We start from the raw sequence: 25199 nt of genomic DNA on the forward strand, positions 1-25199 counted from the left end.
CACATCAGCTACCTGCCTGCTTGCCTGAGGTCCGACGGTCTGCCTTACAACTCCGGTCAGTCTGTCTATGGACCAGCTTGCCCGCTCACCTGGGAGCGCTTCTCCGCTACCTGCCTGCTTGCCTGCCCGGAGGCTCCGCTGTCACGTGCTGTGACCACCAGCTATTCCAGACTCTTGCCCGCTCACCTGGGAGCTCTTCTCCGCTACCTGCCTGCTTGCCTGCCCGGGGGTTCCGCTGTCACGTGCTGGGACCACCAGCTATTCCAGAGACTCTTGCCCGCTCACCTGGGAGCGCTTCTCCGCTACCTGCCTGCTTGCCTACCTGGAGGCTCCGCCGTCACGTGCTGTAACCACCTGCTATTCCAGAGACTCTCGCTTGCTCACCTGGGAGCACACATCCTCCATCTGCCTTGCTAGCCTACCTGGAGGTTCAGCCATCACAGGTCGTACCTACCCTTTACCTAGAGACTGCCCCGGTCACTTGCCGTGACCTCCAGCCCGTTCTTCCAGAGACTGCCCTGATCACTTGCCGTGACCTCCTGCCCGTACACCCAGAGACTGTCCCGGTCACCTGCTGTGACTGCCTGCCTGGTCGCCACCCGCTCCCTTAAAAGGACCGCTCCCTTGTATAGTAGCCCAGAGGTTCCGCCTCCCAGACCCGTTACAGTTTGCTCGGGCCATGGAACCCGGTGGCACCCAAGCTCTCTCGCTTTCGGACCTACGTCATGAACTGTCCCGTCAGAGGTCCCAACAGGAGTCCATCCTGAGTCATCTGCGGAATGTCAACTCTTTCCTGGACACTCTGACTGCTCCACCAGCAACCACCGCTAGTGTCATGACTCGCAGCCCGGCAGCGCCGCTGCCCACCAATACCATGGCATCCTGCCCCGGACCCCGGCTTTCTACACCTCCACGCTTCGGAGGCGACCCCGCTCAAGCTAGGGGCTTCATAAACCAGTGCACCCTGCACTTTGAACTATTGTCCCACCAGTTTAACTCCGACCGAGCCAAAATTGCATTCATCATGTCCCATCTCACCGGGGAGGCCCTGGCCTGGCTAAATCCTCTATGGGAGAGAGGAGACCCCCTGGTGTCCAACTTGCCTGCTTTTCTCACGGCTTTCCGGAAAGTCTTCGACGAACCCGGACGGAAGACCTCATCCGCATCATCGTTGCTACGCCTCCGTCAGGAAAGTCTCACCGTGGGCCAATATGCCATACGGTTCCGTACCCTTGCCTCGGAGCTGGCCTGGGATAACGACGCTCTGGTTTCCGTCTTCTGGGAGGGTCTGTCCGGCCGTATTAAAGATGAACTTGCCGGTCGGGACATTCCTACCACTCTCGATGACTTAATAACTCTTGCCACCCGGATTGACCTACGGTTCCAGGAGCGTGCCAGAGAGGTCACCCGTGAGAGGAGGTTACCACGTCTAGCTCCTACTTTTCAGAAACCCGTCACTCCTTCTGTCTCTAACCAGGTACACCCTCCTGAGCCTATGCAGGTCGACCAGACCAAGATGGTCAAGACCCGTCAGGACTTACGCCGTGCCGAGGGGACCTGCTTCTACTGTGGCAGTAAGGAGCACCGGATCCGTGCCTGCCCGGAGAGGTCGGGAAACGCCTGTGTCTAGGTTCGCTCAGAGAGGTCCACCTAGACAAGAATAAATCCTCTCCATCCCTGCTGTTGTCAGTTTCAATCGTCTACGGGGAGAACCGTTATTTCGAACTAGCCCAACTGGACTCTGGAGCAGCCGGGAATCTTATTTCACAGTCCCTGGTAGAGAAATACCGCATCCCCACCAAACCTCTGGCTGTACCCTTGTCTGTTGCTGCCGTGGATGGGGGGCTCTTACCACGCCCCATCCAACTCATCACCGAATCCATTACTCTGCAGGTGGGAATGCTGCATTCTGAAAGTATCTCCTTCCATGTTCTGCCTGGACTCTCTCACGCCCTCTTGCTAGGCTTACCTTGGCTCCAGAAACATGCACCCGTTCTTGACTGGCAGACCGGAGAAGTCCTTCGCTGGGGACAGGGCTGCCATAAGACCTGTCTGGTTCCCGTTCATCCCGTCCGTCCTTCTCCTACCCCAGCTAATCTACCTGGACTTCCGATTCCTTATTGGTCTTATGCTGATGTCTTTAATAAAAAGGAGGCAGAGACACTACCCCCTCATAGACCATACGACTGCCCTATCGACCTGTTACCTGGTACTTCTCCTCCCCGTGGGCGTATTTATCCATTATCCGCTGCTGAGACCCGGTCGATGTCCGAATATATTGAGGAGAATCTGGCCAGGGGATTCATCCGGAAATCTACCTCCCCGGCGGGAGCAGGCTTCTTTTTCGTCAAAAAGAAGGACGGCTCTCTCCGTCCCTGTATAGACTATAGAGGCCTTAACCAGATCACGGTGAAGAATAAGTACCCCCTTCCGCTCATTCCGGAGTTATTTGATCGTCTGAGGGGGGCTAGAATCAACCTGGTTCGTATCCGTCAGGGGGATGAATGGAAGACGGCATTCAACACCCGGGACGGCCACTATGAATATCTGGTAATGCCCTTTGGCCTCTGTAACGCTCCTGCCGTCTTTCAAGAGTTGGTCAATGACATCTTCCGGGACCTTCTCTACTCCTGCGTAGTGGTGTACCTGGACGACATCTTGGTCTTCTCTCCGGATCTCCAGACTCACCGGAGGGATGTTCGTCAGGTCCTGCTCAGGCTCAGGCAGAACCATCTCTACGCTAAATATGAGAAGTGCCTCTTTGAGCAGACCTCGCTTCCGTTTCTGGGCTACATTATCTCTCAGACCGGCCTACAAATGGATCCTGAGAAACTGTCTGCCATCGAGAAATGGCCCCGACCAGAGGGGTTGAAGGCTATTCAACGGTTCCTGGGCTTCGCCAACTATTACCGCCTCTTCATCCCGCACTTCTCTTCCCGGACTGCCCCAATTTCCGCGCTCACCCGTAAGGGTACTAATCCCAAAGAGTGGCCGCCCGAAGCAGAGGAGGCCTTTCTTTCCCTAAAACAGGCCTTCTCTTCCGCCCCGGTGCTGCATCGCCCGGACGGCAACAAGCAGTTCTTCCTGGAAGTTGACGCCTCCTCCTCTGGAGCCGGAGCGGTACTTACTCAAAAATCATCTTCCGGGAGAATGGTAACTTGTGGCTTCTTCTCCAAACTCTTCTCCTCTTCTGAGCGCAACTATTCCATAGGAGACCGAGAGTTATTGGCCATCAAGCTGGCGTTGGAGGAGTGGCGTTACCTACTCGAGGGGGCTCTTCATCCGGTAATAATTTACACTGACCACAAGAACTTGGCTTACCTCCAGCATGCCCAGAGACTTAACCCGCGCCAAGCCCGGTGGTCCTTGTTTTTTGCTCGCTTTGATTTTGTTCTTCATTTTCGCCCGGCTGACAAAAACGTCAAAGCAGACGCCTTGTCCCGATCCTTTCTGGTGTCCGATCTCGAGGAAGAACCTAAACATATCATCGATCCCGCCAGAGTAATGCAGGTGGCTCCCGTGAGTCTAAATCGTCTCCCTCCCGGTAAGACGTTTGTTTCAGTACCTGATCGGGAGAAGATCCTACACTGGGGCCATTCGTCTAAACTAGCTGGCCACGCCGGTCAGAAAAAGACCCTCCAGCTTATTGCCCGGCACTATTGGTGGCCTACCCTGCACAAGGACATAATAGACTTTGTTTCTGCCTGTGTGTCCTGCGCCCGCAACAAAGTCCCGAGACATCTGCCAGCCGGACGCCTCCTTCCGCTTCCTGTACCTGCTGCCCCCTGGCAGCATATAGCAATGGACTTTATAACTGATCTCCCCGTCTCTGCCGGTTGTACGGTCATTTGGGTGGTCGCTGACCACTTTTCCAAGATGGCTCACTTTATTCCCCTGCCAGGCCTTCCGTCTGCACCCAAGCTGGCTAAAGACTTTATCCGCCACATCTTCCGTCTTCATGGCCTGCCCCTCCACATCGTGTCGGATCGTGGGGTACAGTTCACCTCACGTTTCTGGAGAGCCACTTGTAAACTACTAGACGTCACCCTGGACTTCTCTTCCGCTTACCACCCACAGTCCAATGGTCAAGTGGAGCGGATCAATCAGAACCTGACCAGTTACCTCCGGCACTTCGTTAATGCCCACCATTCTGACTGGGTGGATCTCCTACCATGGGCCGAGTTCTCTTATAATAATCACGAGAGCGAATCCTCCTCCAAATCCCCGTTTTTTGTAGTCTTTGGTCAGCATCCTCGGATTCCTTTTCCTGTCTCCACCTCTGTGGACAACCCGGCTGCGGAATCTCTCGTTAGCAAATTTTCCTCCATATGGGAGAGTACCCGGTCCGCACTCCTTCTGTCATCCGAGCGTATGAAAAGACACGCTGACAAAAAACGCCTGGATCCTCCACAATTTCGTCCAGGAGATAAAGTCTGGCTCTCATCTAAATATGTTCGACTCAAGATACCTTCTTACAAGTTAGGGCCTCGGTTCATCGGTCCTCTGGAGGTCATCAGTCAGATCAACCCGGTGGTCTATAAATTGAAACTCCCGGCCAACTTACGGATCCCTAACTCCTTCCATGTATCTCTCCTCAAACCCGTGGTGCTTAACTCTTTTTCCAAGTCTACAGGTACGCCTCCTGCTCCGGTTTCTGCTGAGGACGAGTTTGAGGTAGAGAACATTCTTGCCACCAAAAGGGTAAGAGGAAAGACCTTTTTTCTGGTAGATTGGAAGGGGTTTGGTCCTGAGGAGAGAACGTGGGAGCCCCGGGAGAACATCCATGCCCCTCTCATCCTAGCTAAATTTCTATCTGGCCTAAAAAAGGGGGGGCCTAAAGGGGGGGGTACTGTAGTGCCGGCGTCCCTGCCCTCTGCTAGGCAGGGACGCTGTTCCCCTCACCGCTCTGCTCCGTGCCCGGCGTCCCTCTCCCGCTCTGCTGGCAGCGCGCGCTCCTTCCCGGCCACCGTGCTTAGGGCGCGCGCGCGCGCGCCCTCCCTCCCTCTTAAAGGGGCCGCGCGCGCCGTCCTAAGGAGTCCCCGGCCAATGGCCGGAGGACTTTACCATATATAAGGCACCTCCTCCAAAATGGAGGTGCCCGAGCAATGTTGTTGCACCGTTCTACTCTGCTTCAGCCCTCAGGTCCCGTTGCCAGTTACCTGCCAGTTACCTGCCAGATTCCTGCCAGCTTGCTGTCCTAATCCTGCCTGATTTCCTGTTACCTGCCTGCCTGCCTGAGGTCCGACGGTCTGCCTTACAACTCCGGTCAGTCTGTCTAAGGACCAACTTGCCCGCTCACCTGGGAGCGCACATCAGCTACCTGCCTGCTTGCCTGAGGTCCGACGGTCTGCCTTACAACTCCGGTCAGTCTGTCTATGGACCAGCTTGCCCGCTCACCTGGGAGCGCTTCTCCGCTACCTGCCTGCTTGCCTGCCCGGAGGCTCCGCTGTCACGTGCTGTGACCACCAGCTATTCCAGACTCTTGCCCGCTCACCTGGGAGCGCTTCTCCGCTACCTGCCTGCTTGCCTGCCCGGGGGTTCCGCTGTCACGTGCTGGGACCACCAGCTATTCCAGAGACTCTTGCCCGCTCACCTGGGAGCGCTTCTCCGCTACCTGCCTGCTTGCCTACCTGGAGGCTCCGCCGTCACGTGCTGTGACCACCTGCTATTCCAGAGACTCTCGCTTGCTCACCTGGGAGCACACATCCTCCATCTGCCTTGCTAGCCTACCTGGAGGTTCAGCCATCACAGGTCGTACCTACCCTTTACCTAGAGACTGCCCCGGTCACTTGCCGTGACCTCCAGCCCGTTCTTCCAGAGACTGCCCTGATCACTTGCCGTGACCTCCTGCCCGTACACCCAGAGACTGTCCCGGTCACCTGCTGTGACTGCCTGCCTGGTCGCCACCCGTTCCCTTACAAGGACCGCTCCCTTGTATAGTAGCCCAGAGGTTCCGCCTCCCAGACCCGTTACACATCCCTCCGGTGAGTGAGAAGATCCGGAGAGAAGACCAAGATGTCGTCCAGGTACACCACTACGCAGGAGTAGAGAAGGTCCCGGAAGATGTCATTGACCAACTCTTGAAAGACGGCAGGAGCGTTACAGAGACTGAAGGGCATTACCAGATATTCATAGTGGCCGTCCCGGGTGTTGAATACCGTCTTCCATTCATCCCCCTGACGGATACGGACCAGGTTATACGCCCCACGGAGGTCCAGCTTGGTGAAGATTCTAGCCCCCCTCAGACGGTCAAATAATTCCGGAATGAGCGGAAGGGGGTATTTATTCTTCACCGTGATCTGGTTAAGGCCTCTATAGTCTATACAGGGACGGAGTGAGCCGTCCTTCTTTTTGACGAAGAAGAAGCCTGCTCCCGCCGGGGAGGTCGATTTCCGGATAAATCCCCGGGCCAGATTCTCCTCAATATATTCAGACATGGACCGGGTCTCAGCAGCGGACAAAGGGTAAATACGCCCATGGGGAGGAGTAGCGCCGGGCATCAGGTCGATTGGGCAGTCGTATGGTCTATGAGGGGGTAATGTCTCGGCCTCCTTTTTATTAAAGACGTCCGCATAAGACCAATAGGGAACCGGAAGACCAGGTAGATTGGCTGGGGTAGGAGAAGGACAGACAGGGTGGACGGGAACTAATCAAGTCTTATGGCAGTCCTGTCCCCAGCGAAGGACTTCTCCGGTCTGCCAATCAAGCACGGGTGCATGTTTCTGAAGCCAAGGTAGGCCTAGCAAGAGGGCGTGAGAGAGTCCAGGCAGAACATGAAAGAAGATGCTCTCTGAGTGCAGCATTCCCACCTGCAGGGTTATGGATTAAGTGATGAGTTGGATGGGATGTGGTAAGAGGCCCCCATCCACGGCAGCGACAGATAAGGGTACAGCCAGAGGTTTGGTGGGAATGCGGTATTTCTCTACCAGGGACTGAGAAATGAGATTTCCGGCAGCTCCAGAGTCAAGTTGGGCTAGTTCAAAATAACGGTTCTCCCCGCAGATGATAGAGACCGACAGCAACAGAGATGGAGAGGGTTTACTCTTGTCTAGGACGACCTCTCTGAGCAATCCTAGACACAGGCGTTTCCCGACCTCTCCGGGCAGGAAGGGATCCGGTGCTCCTTACTGCCACAGTAGAAGCAGCTCCCCTCGACTCAGCGTAACTCTTGACGGGTCTGGTCGACCTGCATAGGCTCGAGTGAGTGCGCCTGGGGAGTAGCGGGAGAAGTGACAGGTTTCTGAAAGGTTGGGGCTAGACGTGGAAACCTCCTCTCACGGGTGACCTCTTTGGCGCGTTCCTGGAACCGGATGTCAATCCGGGTGGCAAGAGTTATTAAGTCGTCGAGAGTGGTAGGTATGCCCCGACCGGCGAGTTCATCTTTAATACGGCCGGACAGACCCTCCCAAATGACAGACACCAGGGCGTCGTCATCCCAGGCCAGCTCCGAAGCAAGGGTACGGAACCGTATGGCATATTGGCCCACGGTGAGATTTCCTTGATGGAGGCGTAGCAGAGATGATGCGGATGAGGTCTTCCGTCCGGGTTCGTCGAAGACTTTCCGGAAAGCCGTGAGAAAGGCTGGCAGGTTGGACACCAGGGGGTCTCCTCTCTCCCATAGAGGATTTAGCAAAGCCAGTGCCTCCCCCGTGAGATGGGACATGATGAAGGCTACTTTGGCCCGGTCGGAGATAAACTGGTGGGACAGGAGTTCAAAGTCCAGGGTGCACTGGTTTATGAAGCCCCGAGCTTGAGTGGGGTCGTCTCCGAAGCGAGGAGGTGCAGAAAGCCGGGGTCCGGGGCAGGATGCCATGGTATTGGTGGGCAGCGGCGCTGCCGGGCTGCGAGTCATGACACTAGCGGTGGTTGCTGGTGGAGCAGTCAGAGTGTCCAGGCGAGAGTTGACATTCCGCAGATGACTCAGGATGGACTCCTGTTGGGACCTTTGACGGGACAGTTCATGACATAGGTCCGAGAGCGAGGGAGCTTGGGTGCCACCGGGTTCCATGGCCCAAGCAAACTGTAACGGGTCTGGGAGATGGAACCTCTGAGCAACTATACAAGGGGGCAGTCCTTGTAAGGAAGCGGGTGGCTCCCAGGGAAGGCGGGCAGGTAGTCACGGCTAGTGACGGGGACAGTCTCTTTGTAGAAGGGCACGAGGACACGGCAGGTGACGGGGACAGTCTCTGGGTAGAAGGGCAGGAGGTCACGGCAAGTGACGGGGACAGTCTCTTGACAGGCGGGTGGTCACGGCAAGTGACGGCAGAGCCTCCAGGTAGGTTAGCAGGCAGGTAGCAGGTGGACGCTCCCAGGTGAGCGGGCAAGAGTCTCTGGACAGGCAGGTGGTCACGGCACGTGACGGCAGAGCCTCCAGGTAGGCTAACAGGCAGGTAGCAGGTGAGCGGGCAAGAGTCTCTGGATGGGCAAGTGACGGCAGAGCCTCCAGGTAGGCTAGCAGGCAGGTAGCAGGTGGACGCTCCCAGGTGAGCGGGCAAGAGTCTCTGGACAGGCCGGTGGTCACAGCAAGTGACGGCTCCAGGTAGGCTAGCAGGCAGGTAGCAGAGGAGCGCTCCCAGGTGAGCGGGCAAGAGTCTCTGGACAGGCAGGTGGTCACGGCACGTGACGGCAGAGCCTCCAGGTAGGCTAGCAGGCAGGTAGCAGGTGAGCGCTCCCAGGTGAGCGGGCAAGAGTCTCTGGACAGGCAGGTGGTCACGGCACGTGACGGCAGAGCCTCCAGGTAGGCTAACAGGCAGGTAGCAGGTGAGCGGGCAAGAGTCTCTGGATGGGCAGGTGGTCACGGCACGTGACGGCAGAGCCTCCAGGTAGGCTAACAGGCAGGTAGCAGGTGAGCGCTCACAGGTGAGCGGGCAAGAGTCTCTGGATGGGCAGGTGGTCACAGCACGTGACGGCGGAGCCTCCAGGTAGGCTAGCAGACAGGTAGTAGGTGAGCGCTCCCAGGTGAGTGGGCAGACTGATCCATAGACAGACTGGCCGGGCTGGTAGACAGACTGTCGGACCGCAGATAGATAAGTAACAGGCAGGAATCTGGCATGTGACTGGCAGGTAACTGGTAACGGGACCTGAGGGTTGAAGCAGAGTTGAAAGGCTTTGCAACAACATTGCTCGGGCACCTCCATTTTGGAGGAGGTGCCTTATATATGGTGAGGTCCTCCGGCCATTGGCCGGGGACTCCTTAGGACGGCGCGCGCGGCCCCTTTAAGAGAGGGGGAGCGCGCGCGCGCCCTAAGCACAGTGGCCGGGAAGCAGCGCGCGCTGCCAGCAGAGCGGGAGGAGGACGCCTGGCACGGAGCGGAGAGGTGAGGGGAACAGCGTCCCTGCCTAGCAAGAGGCAGGGACGCCGACGCTACATATTCTAGGTTCTTCAAAGTAGCCACCTTTTGCTTTGATGACTGCTTTGCCCACTCTTGGCATTCTCTTGATGAGCTTCAAGAGGTAGTCACCGGAAATGGTTTTCACTTCACAGGTGTGCCCTGTCAGGTTTAATAAGTGGGATTTCTTGCCTTATAAATGGGGTTTGGACCATCAGTTGTGTTGTGCAGAAGTCTGGTGGATACACAGCTGATAGTCCTACTGAATAGACTGTTAGAATTTGTATAATGGCAAGAAAAAAGCAGCTAAGTAAAGAAAAACGAGTGGCCATCATTACTTTAAGAAATGAAGGTCAGTCAGTCTGAAAAATTGGGCAAACTTTGAATGTGTCCCCAAGTGCAGTTGCAAAAACCATCAAGCGCTACAAAGAAACTGGCTCACATGAGGACCGCCCCAGGAAAGGAAGACCAAGAGTCACCTCTGCTTCTGAGGATAAGTTTATCCGAGTCACCAGCCTCAGAAATCGCAGGTTAACAGCAGCTCAGATTAGAGACCAGGTCAATGCCACACAGAGTTCTAGCAGCAGACACATCTCTACAACAACTGTTAAGAGGAGACTTTGTGCAGCAGGCCTTCATGGTAAAATAGCTGCTAGGAAACCACTGCCAAGGACAGGCAACAAGCAGAAGAGACTTGTTTGGGCTAAAGAACACAAGGAATGGACATTAGACCAGTGGAAATCTGTGCTTTGGTCTGATGAGTCCAAATTTGAGATCTTTGGTTCCAACCACCGTGTCTTTGTGCGACGCAGAAAAGGTGAACGGATGGTCTCTACATGCCTGGTTTCCACCATGAAGCATGGAGGAGGAGGTGTGGTGGTGCTTTGCTGGTGACACTGTTGGGGATTTATTCAAAATTGAAGGCATACTGAACCAGCATGGCTAGCACAGCATCTTGCAGCGGCATGCTATTCCATCCGGTTTGCGTTTAGTTGGACAATCATTTATTTTTCAACAGGACAATGACCCCAAACACACCTCCAGGCTGTGTAAGGGCTATTTGACCAAGAAGGAGAGTGATGGGGTGCTACGCCAGATGACCTGGCCTCCACAGTCACCAGACCTGAACCCAATCGAGATGGTTTGGGGTGAGCTGGACCGCAGAGTGAAGGCAAAAGGGCCAACAAGTGCTAAGCACCTCTGGAAACTCCTTCAAGATTGTTGGAAGACCATTTCCGGTGACTGCCTCTTGAAGCTCATCAAGAGAATGCCAAGAGTGTGCAAAGCAGTCATCAAAGCAAAAGGTGGCTACTTTGAAGAACCTAGAATATAAGACATATTTTCAGTTGTTTCACACTTTTTTGTTAAGTATATAATTCCACATGTGATTATTCATAGTTTTGATGCCTTCAGTGTGAATGTACAATTTTCATAGTCATGAAAATACAGAAAAATCTTTACATGAGAAGGTGTCCAAACTTTTGGTCTGTACTGTATATATTATATTTACGGGAAAAAAAAAAAGTTATGGCTCTTCAAAGAAAATGGAGGAAAGGGGAGGAAAAAACGAAAACGTAAAATGGCCATGTCATGAAGGGGTTAACAGAAAACTTCATATGTGATTAAAGAAGAACAAAGCGTATTTCTTCACCAAAGGTGTAATCAGTATTACAGCACCATTACACTAGTGTTTCACTTTACATTACAAAATTGTGCTCATAGGTTCTCTAAGTATTCAAAAATTTTATATTTACATACATCTTAGCATCCACAGAGCGCTGCCGTAATTTTCACTTGTTTGGGTTAACTCAAAAGTATGTTGAACTAGCTTATAACAAAGGCTGTCTTCATACCGTTTTTTTTTCAGATTCCATTTCTACAAGATCTATGATAGATATGTTACGATCCATAATTTATTATCTGTCATGATCCATTAGTATCAGGTAAATGAGCAAAGCTGGTTCACTGGTTTGATATACAGTATGACAGAAAAATTAACATAAGAGGGGATCCATGAACTGGGAATGCTATCTTATTACATGCTCAATTGCTGTTAGACATGGAGTTCCCCTTTAAAAGAGTTGCTGGGGACTTTAAGATTGATGGCCTAGACTTAGGATAGGTCATCAATGACTGATCAGTGGGGGTTCGACACCCAGCACTGTCCAAGGGATAGGTCATCAATATCTGATCGGTGAGGGTGCGACACCCAGCACCTCCACCGATCAGCTGTTCTCGGTGTTTGCTGCACAGCTCAGTCGACTATATAGTGACCATAGCCGGGTGCTGCACATCTGTCCTCTATTCATCAATAGGGGGCGGATGTGCATTACTCGGCCACGGAATCTATTCAGCCGATGGAGCTGTGCTGCTTCATAATTGGGCAGTTCCGGCCACCACAGACACCGGGAGCAGATGATAAGCGGGCGGTGCCGGGTGTCGTACCCTCACCAATCAGACATTGATGACCTATCTCAAAGACCGTGCAAACAACCGTATTTTCGGTCCGAGTACAATCCGACAAAACATCGGATCACACCCAGACCACTGTTATGCTATGAGGCCATGCACATGTTTGTTTTTTTATCCTTGGACAGTGTCTGTTGGAGGAAAAAAAAATTGCTGCATGCCCGAGTTTGACCCGATATTCGGATTGCACTCGGCCATGCCAGTCAATGAGTGCATGGGAAACATCAGACGGCACTCGGATGACATCTGAGTGCATTCCGATATCCGCAGCCTCACAGAATGAAGAATATGGAGAATTTTTTTTCTCCATCTCTTCCTCATCTGAGAGAATTGAAGCACACTTTGCTCACACTCTGTTTAGATTGATTTGCAGAATCAGCCCGATTCTCGCACATGAGAGAATCTATGGCCGTGTGCACCTGCCCTAAGGATAGGTCATCAATGTTAAAGTCACGGACAACCCCTGCTTCGTCATTTTATTTTTCCCCATAAAGAAAAGTTAAATATTGTTAGTGGTCTGACAGCTCGAAGCCCCATTCCTCTGAGTTTATAGAAAAGAAATGTTAACATTGTTTTGCATAGAAATATTTTCATATGCGATTATCTCTCCATGTAAATCAGTAACAGCATTTGCTCAGCAGAACGATTCTTGACAACAATCATAAAATGCTATCATAAAATCTCTCAGCACGGCAGGACATAAGATTGCGTATTAAACTCACATGCATGGGTTACAAGTAAATCAAGAATAATCGAAGATCAAAGAAAAGTTTTCCTGGGTTTCTTGAATGAATTCCGTTTTGTCTAAGCTATGGAGCTAAAAGGTACATTTCTCAAAAAAAGAGACTTCTCATGAATCATTTAAGAGCCAAATAGTTATTAAGGGGAGTATGGTTAGCCAGGACCATTGGGTGTATTTTCCAATGCCAGATATTATGTTATATTTAAAAATGGCATTGTATGGAGTCGGTGGATGGGAATAGGACTTGAGGCAGAAATGGCACACCTCTGTTGAAGAAGTTTACCTTTAAATATTATTTGAGAAATAGTAAACACTTTATTTAGTAAATTGTGCCACTTTCATCACATTGAAGTTTGAATGTAAAGAATCCGAGAGTGCTGGCGGCTAGCATCCAGAATCCTGCCGCTTCAGCATCTCTCTAGGCACACAATTAGAAGCACTTATACCGCCTGCTATTAATAGTGTATGGATAGGATGGGAGAACAATTGTTTACCACTTTCACTCTCAGCTACAACTTACTACAGGCTTATGCCATGACCCAAGAGACTTCATTATAAAATCCCCTACTTACTCAGCAACTGAGCGCAAACATGTCACGTAAGTGGAAATGATGATCCTTTAAATCATCAGCTGAAACTCACACCTTCCAAGTTTACATAGCAGCTTCCTGTAATTATGCTTGGAGGCTGTTTGCGTTAATACTGCATTCAGCAGTAGATGAAATTTGCATAATACTTTCTCAACTTTCTGATTAACATGCAAATTTTGGAGTAAGATGATTACAAGTGAAAGCTCGCTACGAGGCAACATTTTACTTGCATGCACATTTCCACTGCGATGTTGTATTCATATTTTGGCTAGTAATACATACAGTTACAGTCCATGTCAGAAATGATACTGCCTTTAACAACATGCCCAAAGTGCAGAATAAAAAAATGCCAAGTCGAACACTAGCTGAACTATAGAAATAAGCCAGTGCTTGAAAGAGAAAGGAGTATAAAGGCAGTGGTTATGCTATGGCCATCATTTATAGCTAATTTATCATGCCAAAAAACATATTTTACAAAAAAAATGCAACTTGAGATGATGTTCCAAATTGTCAGAGTGAAAAATGGCTGACATTTCTGTGGGTGACAATGCCAGATCTGTATAAGATATCCCTCAATGAAAGTGCAAAATGGCCAGTGAAGATATCAGAATCGAGTCTACATATTTCTGATTAGTCACTGGTCAGTGTTTCCTTCTCCGAATCAGGAGATACTCAGAAACACTGAGTGACGTTAACGGTCCTGAATTATCAGTCTGCAGATCCTGAGCAGCACCAGCTGGGAGGCACCGGGTCACCCACCCTAATGGTGCACTGTCCCTGTGGTGGTCTGCTTTTAGCCCATTACATCTTGGGCAGCTAGTCTACCTCTAGCAGTTTTTAAAAGATAAGAAAAGGAAGCCACAAGAGGCCAATGCGTGGTGCAACCACTTAGCACATCAAACTTTAATCTGTGGTACACTTTGTACACTGAAAGTTTTCCAAAGATTTTCAAAAGGTTTTCACATAAATAATTTTAATAATTAGGATCAGTGGGCCATCTACTATAGAGTGGTCAATTTAAAGTGGGTGACAGACTCACTATAAATGCATCATTTACTTCTGTGTCACATCCTGTAATAAGAAGTTCAGACACCGTGGGACCAATTCATCAAAGCTTTTAAGATACAAAAGTGGCATAAAAGCTTTGAAAAGTTATACATTTTTTGTGAAAAAAAATTGTGACTTTAGATCAGCTCTGCCGAAACGGGCGTGGGGACGTGGCTACTCCCTCCCATCTATTTAATAAAATCTGCCGGTGTTTTCTATGCCAGAAATGGCACTCCAGTCTCTCAGGCACACGCCACTTACTAGAGGCTCTCAATGAATTTGGCACCAGGTACACTTTCAAGACTGGCATAGCACGAGCTTGGGCTACACCAGTCTGGATGAATCAGCCACCTAGACCTCTCAAATGATACCAGCATAGAGTACACAATTTGATCCATCAAATGCACAGAGGATGGTACTTAGCCACTTTATGATTTTATTATATTATTACGTAGACAAAACTGTAGAAAATCAGTATGAATTAATAATATTAAACCACAATTATAGCAAACAAAAACCGCACAGCAAATGTTATTCCATAACATAACACTGAAGTCCCAGGCAGCTACCACTGAAAAGAGCATAAGAAAATACACAAAAGCAGCTGTTATTTTTCCAAGCATGTATGAATATTAATTATCTAATTATACAGGGATACGAATGGCACTGATGCCAAAGATGGAGACACTGAATATTTATTCAAATACACATTCAATAAAAACAAACAAGCACAGTGTTATTAACAATCGGTGCTACTATCAATCTAGTACATAAATTCACCATTTTCCTGGGGCAATAGCAACCTACACAAAAGGGATTTTGTAATCTATCCAGCAATAAAATGTTTTACTTAACCCATAGTATGAATCGCAACTAATCATATTATAAGGATTCTCAACACAACTTTTTCAAAGTCTTTTCATGTCTAAACCTTGTGAATGCTTTTGAGGATTGTTTCTAAGAATATGCACACAATGTCTTTTTCAGGTGGATTTTGCCTGGAACATGCCTGATAGAGTGCGAAAAAAATACCCCAAAAATGAACTTATGCACTTCAAGGTCAAAACGACATGCTATGCACATGTTCTCACTTTTAACCACTTCAGGTTTTGAAAGCCATTAAGCAGCTAAAAGAAGTGTTCTGACTATTCTTTAGGCCCTCTTCACAAGTCTGTATTTTATGTCCGTATGCGGTTCGTTTTTTAAGGACCGCGAATACGGACACACACACACACCCATTGTATACAATGGTGGGGCGCACATGTCAGGTTTTTCACATGGACCGTGTGTCCGTGTGAAAGGCCCACAGACATGTCTTTTTTTTCCGGCACCATGGAGGAAATGCATGACACACACGTGCATACTGATGTACCAGAGTGAAATTCTTCGGAGGCGGGGGAAAGCGGTACAGTTAGTGCTTTTCCCAGCCGCCAGTTGCTGACTACAACTATCATCATCCTCGCCTGGTCTCCCTGTGGATGACAGTTGTAGTCAGCACCGCCATCTGGAAATAGCAAGCATTAAATCAATCAATAAATAAAAAAATGGCGTTGGGAGTCCCCCTTATGTTTATTAACAAGCTGAAGGGTGTTGTTGATCTGGGAAGGGGACATTATTCATAAAGGTTCCCAGCCTATTAATATCAGCTCACAGCTGTCTGCGTAGCCTTTACTGGCTATTAAATGGGGGGACCCCAAAAACATGGTGCGTGGTACCCCCCATTTTTTAATAACCAGCAAAGGCTAAACAGACAGCTGCGGGCTGATCTTAATAGGTTGGAAAGGGGCCATGGATATGGGCCCCCTCCCGGGCTAACAACACCAGCCCTCAGCTGCCCCAGAAATGGAGCATCAATTAGATGTGCCAATTCGGGCGCTTATTCTCAGCTCTTCTGCTTACCCTTGTGTGTTGGAACGTGGGGTAATAGTTTTAGGTTTGATGTCGTGTAATGTCTGCTGACATCAAGCCCAGGGGTTAGTAATGGAGAGGCATCTGTCATACACCTCCATTACTAACCCATAGTCAAAAGTAATAAACACACACACAGAGAAAAGTCCATTAATAGTAAAAAGCACTCCTCGACCCTCTTTTACCCATTACCATAAAAAAAAATATATAATAATCCAAAGTGCTCAGCAGTAAATCCATCCCATGTCGATCCTCGACACTGCTACATCCGGAGGCTGTGCTGAGCGGTGACATCAGTAATGTGGCCGATCAGCACGGCCGCCGGAACACACTGACAGAAAGTTCTCACCCTAAAAGAGGGTCAGGGAGTGCTTTTTACACTTAAAGGACTTTTCTGTGTGTGTTTATTACTTCTGACAATGGGGTTAGTAATGTGGGTGTCTGACGGATGCTTCTCCATTACTAACCCCATGGCTTGATGTCAGCAAACATTACACAGCTGATATCAACTTCAAAACCATTACCCCGCTTGCCAACGCACCAGGGCAAGCGAGAAGAGCCTAGGCTAAGTGCCAGAATTGGCGCACATTTATGGGGTGTCTGAGGGCTGGTGTTATTAGACTGGGAGGGGGCCAATATACATGGCCCCTTCCCAGCCTATTCAGATCAGCCCTCAGCTGTCTGTTTAGCCTTTGCCGGTTATTAAAAATAGGGGTGACCCCACGTCATTTTTTTTTGGGTCCCCCCTTTTTAATAACCAGTAAAGGCTACTCAGAGAGCTGAGAGCTGTTATTAATAGGCTGGGAACCTTTATGGATATTGACCCTTTCCCAGAATAATAACACCAGCCCCCAGCAGTCTGCTTTCCCTCAGCTGGTTAATAAAAATAAGGGGGACAACATGCCATTTTTTTTATTTATGTATTTTTTTTTAGTCAATAAATACAATTACAGAAAACTACACACGCAAAGCACTCATTTTATATCACACTGACATATTTCTATCTATCCATGGCCCTCATCGCTATCTAACTTGGAACATCTTTAATACATAATATTCTAATTTCTATGCTGCATTTCATTCCATACATGTCACACTAACAGCACACGGACACACATATAAGGACAGCACACGGACACACTGATGTCCCACATGTACACACGGATGGCACACAGACACTGACCACGGTTCTCACCAGTAGCGGTGTTTACAGTACCAGAAACACCAGAATGTGTGAAGGGGGCCTTAGGCAGCTTCCAATTGAAAGCTGCCATTATTAGGGTATGCGCACACAATCAGTGTTTGTTCAGGCTTTGATACAGGTGAATTTCTGAATTAATTCTGCAACTGCTTTAAATTGTGACTTTAAAGCGTTTTTGTAAAGGATAGATAGATAAATAAGAGAAAGATAAATATGGGATAGATAGATATTATTACATAAAAGACCCTGCAGCGCTGATATAATCCATTGGGGTTCCCACGATGTTCAGCGATTCAGTACAGCAACCTATGGAGTGTCGTTCTGAGAACGACACTTCATAAGTTACTCCCGGTCATATCGCACGAATCAGTAACATCATCGCGCGTGAGACATGACCGCAAGTAACCTATGAAGCGCTGTTCGCAGAATGACGCTCCATAGGTTGCTGTACTGAATCTCTGGACATCGTGGGAACCCCAATGGATTACGTCGGAGCGGCGGGGATTTTTATTTAATAATAAATTGGTGAATGAGGGCGTGTCTCTTGTTTTTATTTATTTAACTTTCTTTTTATGTATTTTAGGTTCCCATTTTTGACTTCTTCTGATTCGCTGGATTACGTTACATCTTCATGTTTTTTTCTTTTGCTCTTTAATAAATTGGTCAACGAGGTGTGGGGGAGTGTATTTTAAAATAAACTATTTTTTCCAGTTGGTGTGGTTTTTTGTTTTCTTTTATCACTGGGTTAGTAATGGGGGTGTCTGATTACTGGGTTAGCAATCTGCAGCAGATTTTTCTGCAACAAACACCAGAGAGTAGGCAGGAAAAATGCAGCGTAAACTAAGAACAATTTTTTATACGTTTTTACTTACATTTCTTTTCCCCATTCATTTGAATGGTTGAAAAATGTAGCAAAACCCTGAAAGAAAAGACATACTGCAGATTTGGTAAACACTTTGATGGTCAAATCTGCAAGGACACGGCCATCAATCATTAAGTGTTGTAGAACCAGTTTGAGTATGTTCTCCTCTCTGCAGCAATGCCATACGTATTGACTTTAACTTTGGTTTGCTCATGCTGCAAGCCTCAAAAGGGAAGCCATTTGGCATTGGGAGCGTGGATTTTATTGGATTGGTGTTTAGGAGCCATGGGAGCCTTGGCTTTTTCCTAGCGCCTTTGAGCCACTAATAATGTGGAAAGCCTTTATTTTTCTGTTGAGAGAACAGATACGAGTAGGGAATTGTGTTTTTGCAGGATAAGGGTATGAGCACATACGTTGTGTTTTGCTGCGTATTTGCTGCAGATTTTTATGTAAATTTTCAGCTGCGTCTGGCAGTACCAGCAAAGTCTGGTAAAGTCTGGTAAAAGTTATTCCATTTTTTGTTTGGCGGTATGATGGTAAAGCATCGTTTTTTGCTTCATTTTTTTTTTTTTTTTTTACCGTGTTCACTAAAGGGGGACAGTTTTATAGGTCAGTTCATTCTGGACGCGGTGATACCAAATATGTGTACTTTTATTCTTTTTTTTCATAATAATATTTATTTATGGGTACGGCATATTTTTATGGATTATTTTTTCTTTTTTTTTTTCATATTTTTACAATTTTTTTTTTCACTTTCTGACACTGTTTTTCACTTTTACACTTTGTCCCACTATAGGACTTTCATTTTTTGCAGGCTAATCGCTTGCATAGCATAGGGATGGAGCAGAAGCATCCCTGTGCTATGCAGCCTGTCAGCCTTGTAGGCACTTACATGCCTTGGCTGTTATCAGTGAGGTTATTAATGGTTGTCTAAGGAATGCTAAATGTACTTCGACAACATTAGTTTCACAACCAAATCAATGTAGTGCCGAGCTGTTAGTGTACCTGGAATGAAGACTAGTGTGGTCCAGCTACCTTATATTATGCTACACAACTCCATAACCTCTGGCTATAATTGTGTCCAAGACAAAATCTGGACTCATTGCTGAAAAGAAAAGACCAATATTCGAGCCTCCATTACCGTCTTTCTCTGCACCACAATAGTCCCACTGTGGGACTTTAACTTTCACTCGTCTGATCATCTGGTCTTATAGCCTGCAATGTTTGTAGGGTATTAGACCAGTCAGTCTTACACTGACAGGAGGCCTGTTAGATCCTGCTTATTGCAGGGCCTAACAGGCCACCATAGCTGGCAGACAATAAGAAAATTAATTAGCCCCAAGTTGCCGTAGCAACCACTGGCACCCCGCAATAGCGAGGTTCTGATGCTGTCAAAGAAAGAAAAAGTCCCCTCCTTCAAAAAACCACCGAGATGATGCGATCGTTATAGACAATGACATCTAGTAGTAATCAGTGCTAGCACAAAAAGCAGCAATTGCAACAGAGTATCACTGATAGTATTTAGCTGACACCCGCTGCTGTTGGTGTGGGCTCTACTTGTGAGCCAGTCTATTACTGCGCCATATATGTGTGGTGGATGTCGGGAAGGGGTTAGACAGCATGCAAGTGAGAATTTTGCCATTTAAATCCATGGTTGAAGGAAGGGAAGAAGTCAGTTTGCAGCCAATAAACAAATGTTGCTCCATAAATAACATTTTGAACTTCACTGATGAGGTTCTGCTCAAACATTAACAACTAAATTTATGAAGAAATCAAGACATATTGTATATAGGCAGAGGCTTGGTCCGTAGAGTCCATTTTTTCTGGTGGGTCTAAGAAACCCCTGTCTGACACTGTCTTGTATATGTGAAACAGTAAACTCACTTAATTGAGAACGCACAAAACCCATGGAGATAATACCTTTGTTGGCCCCAATGATGGTCCCTAAATGAATGGCTCTATTCACACCGCCATCTTGGCTTCTATTGATAATGCTAGCCAAAATGCAGTGTCGGTGCCCAACAGACTACACTGGCTGATAAATGGAGTCTCAAATGCAATTTGAACATAGCCTTAAAGACTGAATGAAGAGATCAATGTCACTTATAACCAGGACAAAAGAAGGGGTACTCACGTAGCTCCCCGACTTTGAGGATTTCACAAAGCATCTTTGTAAGTTCAATGCTGCTACGACCAAAGGGACATTCATGCTTGTCTTCTCGACTGCTATTTTCCAAGACAATCTGTAATGAAAGCAACTATCATAAGGATCATAGTATTTGTGGAACTTCTAAAGTACTTTAATAATTCTCATGGCATTTATTCACAGCACTAAAGCTCACATCTAAAGCTCTGCAAATACCGGCTAGAGATGATCCCCACCAGAGAGCCTGCCACACTTCTGTGTAACGGAGAGCGTGTAGAACATCCAGTTTAAATTAACTGTAACTCCACTGTCAATCTTTGGCGGCTGAATGCTACTCAGCCCTTTTATTAAGCAGAGCCCTTTGATGCAATAACCTCACATATCAGATATGAAGTATAGGCCTGTGTGTGTAATTGGCAAAACACTTTCAGCTACATGACTTAAGCTCGTACAATTTTACATCGCTGATGCAATTCATTTTCAGCAATAACTGCAACAATATGGAAAGAGAGATTAGCGGAAAAACACAAAAGATAAATAAAATAAATGAAACACGTTGGGCTGGTGCACATGCGATTCTGGTAACGGTAAATGAACCAGACTAGAGCCTTATTACTTATGCAGAATACACCGCATACTCCCTACTTTAAATGAAAACGCACACGCTCTGATGCAGTTCATAGACTTGCTATTATTAGATTATAAAAAGACCTTTTGTATGTGACATTCTTCAGTCATCCTCAGAAAGCAGAACGGAGCCTATTTTTATTGATGCTATTCAGCTATAAATGCACCCTCTAGCTTTTCTGTAGCTCAAAAAGCTTCACTTAGATTGAAAGGTAACTGCGGGAGTTCAATGCTAGTTACAGAAGGAAGGAAATATTATAGCATATTGCCATTCCTATATCCTGCTCACACCAGGCATTTTAGGATCAATGCTGTGCATTTCAATCCCACTGATAAAATGCTTAACTGAGACCTCAGGGAAAAACTTCAATATGTTATGAGGATGACTTTCACACACCTACAAGTCAAGGTGGATTAGTCAAATTTACACTACACAGATGTTATGCAAACCAGATTAAACTGAAACCAGAGTGCTCCCTTGGATAGTACTTATACACTCAGAGGGTGCGCTCCGTAAGACCCCTAAATTAGGGAGCAGGGGACCTCAGGCTATTGTGTGAATACACAACAGCTTTTATAGCCAGAATAGCATCTAAGGTGTGTCGCAGTCATTGGAAAACTGCTTGTGGTTTCAACTAAATGCAATGGACAGATGGATGTCACCAGGAAAAGACCAGAACTGGGAAAACAATAGAGGCTGACGGCTGAGTACAGCACATGCGTCAGAGTGACGATAGCACTGTGCTGTGCTATACAACATGACAGCGCAACATAGCCACTGCAGCCTGGCTGGACCAGCATTCTCTGCAGGGTAGGAGACTCGTAGCTCCGTAAGGATTATCTGATAGATTTAGGCTAAAAGCTTCCGTATATTGGCATTAAAAGAATGTTTACAAATTGCAGTCACAATAACCATCCTTTTATTCACTACGATGTTGACCATTGCCTCCTTTTATCTTGCTGGAAGTGTGAAAAGATCAAGATGGGCTTGATGAAAACACATGATTTAGTACTTCGCAAATGACCAGTGATGTCACTTTTTAATTGGTCAATTTAAAGGGGTTGTTCAGCCTTTGGGAATCCTCACAAAATGCGCCTGCAAACTGTAAAAATTATCCGGTGCCAGCGGCGGGTGTGTGACCGCAAGTAAGTGATTTGAATACTTCTGGCCACATTCCAACTAGACTATGTCCGGCCACGCTCAATACACTTGCATCGAGCAAGGCTGCGCCTATATAGTAGACATGTGACTGTATATATGCAAATCACATACTTGCGGTCACGTGCCTGTCGCTCCCGGCACCGGAGAATACTCACAGCACGCGCAATGTGAGGCTTCACAAGCATGCAGTCACATAGAGGGACTGCGGACTTGTAGCCTAAGGCACTACCTGGACAATGCCATTCTTGAACTAAATAGTACATCCAAGAAAATTGAAGAAAAGCAGCACTCACCGGGTATGCGATTCAAACAGTCATTTATTTCCAATTCATTGGAGCAGGATATAACTGAGTGGAAGGCAGGGAGTGTGCAGAGGAAGGAAAATAAACAACGGCAGTTTTGCACAGCTGCACTTCAACAGGTGCAATTTTCTTGGATGCACTATTTGGAACTCTAATGTGAGCACCACCTTTATATGTGATATACAACATATTGCTCAGCAAGTGAGGGGTCTTAAAGTTAAACAAACCACTGAAAGTTGGGACTGGTGCCTGAATTAGCTTCCCTGGATGTTCTTCTTGAACTAAATGTATGGACCCGATAAAATAAAAAAGCTTATACTCCCCTCCCGTGCTAGTGCCGTACCATTGGTATCAGCACTCGTGGTCCCGGGGCTGCCGTGCGGTTGTTGTGACACGTGACCCCGATACCCAATCAGCGCTGGTGTCAGTGTCCCCGACTTTGAACAAATTGAACATGAAGCTGAAGTCCAGGCTGCAGCTAATCTCTGAATTCCTGTTCAATTCGACAGGAGGCAGGGACAGTGACTCTAGCGCTGATTGGGCGCCAGCATCACAACAACAGCACTGGAGCCAAGTGGAGAGCGAGCACCGACATCGCGCAAACCTGCCCGGCACGGGAGGAAAGTATAAGCTTTTTTATTTTCTTGGGGCCAAGCGTGGGAAATGACAAGGAGTTGTCCAAGTAGTGGACAACTTCTTTAAAGGGGTTTTCCCACGAATGAAAGTTCATTTTAAAAATTGTCTGTGTCTGACCGTGTACGGAACATACCACATCTCCTGGGCAGGGAGGAAGCAAAAGACACTACAGACATTACAGCAGGGGATCGCAGAGGATTCATTTTGTGAGGTAAAATATTGTTTATACACAGGCAGTGAAATATTCTACCTCACAAAATGAATCCTCTGCGATCCCCTGCTGTAATGTCTGCATTGTCTTTTGCTCCCCCCCCCCCCCTGCCCAGGAGATGTGGTATGTTCTGTACACGGTCAGACACAGACAATTATTAAAATGAACTTTCATTCGTGGGAAAACCCCTTTAAGTCATGTAACCTCACGAAGGTGGATGTAATAATACAACTGGGATTGGTTAGACAAATTTCTCATTAAAATGAGTTGAATAAGAAATAGATTATGAAATTATAGGAGGACTATTGGCATGAAGATTTACAATGAAAAAAATTTTAGGAATTACTGAGAAGGGTGAAATGAAAATACACTGCTTAACACTATACATTGATGTGTGGGTTGGAGGCGCTCTGTAAGCAGGATATTTGCAACAAAAGTTTATATATTTTCTTTTTTTTTTAATCGGTATAGAATAGCATGCTAATAACATGCTGGACATACAATATCCCAAGAAAAACAAGTGAGAGGCAAAATGCAGGGTTGGGTTGAGGTCCAGCATGACACTTTTTTTTTTAAATCAGATAATTTTTATTAAAAAAAAACATACTGGATTACATTTTCCATTTTCCAAAAGGTAACAAAATACAAAAACTAAAAAGAAATATAATAATACTTAAAGCACTATCCATGTAACATAATTTGAAAGTTTCATATTTCTTATGTGAACACTGTGAAGCCTACTGTCAAACTCGAAATACAGTGCTAAACAACAGTATTTTCTATTTTTAGGCAAAGTAAAATTGACACTTTCCTTCCCCTTCACCTCCCATTAGTATAGGTTTCTGTTCAAAAGCCAAATACAACCTCTCAGTTTTCATTTAGATACAGTGCTGGTCAAAAGTATTGGCACTCCTGCAATTCTGTCAGATAATACTCAGTTTCTTCCTGAAAATTCTTTGGTCTTATTATCTTCATTTAATTTGCTTGCAAGGAAAAAACACAAGAGAATGAAGCAAAAATCAAATCATTGATCATTTCACACAAAACTCCAAAGGAGGGCCGGACAAAAGTATTGGCACCCTCAGCCTAATACTTGGTTGCACAACCTTTAGCCAAAATAACTGCGAACAACCGCTTCCGGTAACCATCAATGAGTTTCTTACAATGCTCTGCTGGAATTGTAGACCATTCTTCTTTGGCAAACTGCTCCAGGTCCCTGATATTTGAGATCTCTCCACATGGGGTTCTATGGGATTCAGGTCTGGACTCATTGCTGGCCACCTTAGAAGTCTCCAGTGCTTTCTCTAAAACCATTTTATAGTGCTTTTGGAAGTGTGTTTTGGGTCATTGTCCTGCTGGAAGACCCATGACCTCTGAGGGAGACCCAGCTTTCTCACACTGGGCCCTACATTATGCTGCAAAATTTGTTGGTAGTCTTCAGACTTCATAATGCCATGCACATGGTCAAGCAGTCCAGTGCCAGAGGCAGCAAAGCAACCCCAAAACATCAGGGAACCTCCGCCATGTTTGACTGTAGGGACCGTGTTCTTTTCTTTGAATGCCTCTTTTTTTTTCCTGTACACTCTATGTTGATGCTTTTTCCCAAAAAGCTCTACTTTTGTCTCATCTGACCAGAGAACATTCTTCCAAAACGTTTTAGGCTTTCTCAGGTAAGTTTTGGCAAACTCCAGCCTGGCTTTTTTATGTCTTGGGGTAAGAAGTGGGGTCTTGCTGGGTATCCTACCATACAGTCCCTTTTCATTCAGACGTCGACGGATAGTACGGGTTGACACTGTTGTACCCTCGGATCGGACTGCAGGGCAGCTTGAATTTGTTTGGATGTTAGTCGAGGTTCTTTATCCACCATCCGCACAATCTTGCGTTGAAATCTCTCGTCAATTTTTCTTTTCCGTCCACATCTAGGGAGGTTAGCCACAGTGCCATGTGCTTTAAACTTCTTGATGACA

At 47.3% G+C, this 25199-nt stretch overlaps 1 protein-coding gene across 3 annotated transcripts in view; it reads right to left on the reverse strand.

Annotated features, from left to right (window-relative positions):
• The window catches only part of ELMO1 (engulfment and cell motility 1), a 525215-nt gene that overhangs the window by 289662 nt on the left and 210354 nt on the right, over positions 1 to 25199 (reverse strand). For all 3 annotated transcript variants that reach the window (XM_073678246.1, XM_073678245.1, XM_073678247.1), the window contains one exon: positions 20283 to 20391. In XM_073678246.1, the coding sequence (XP_073534347.1) occupies positions 20283 to 20391 (109 nt within the window). The remainder of the gene's footprint in view (positions 1 to 20282; positions 20392 to 25199) is intronic.

This window comes from Phyllobates terribilis, unplaced genomic scaffold (genome assembly GCF_046119375.1).
Source record: "Phyllobates terribilis strain yellow unplaced genomic scaffold, ASM4611937v1 Scaffold_4__5_contigs__length_816908805, whole genome shotgun sequence".
NCBI classification, from domain to species: Eukaryota; Metazoa; Chordata; class Amphibia; order Anura; family Dendrobatidae; genus Phyllobates; species Phyllobates terribilis.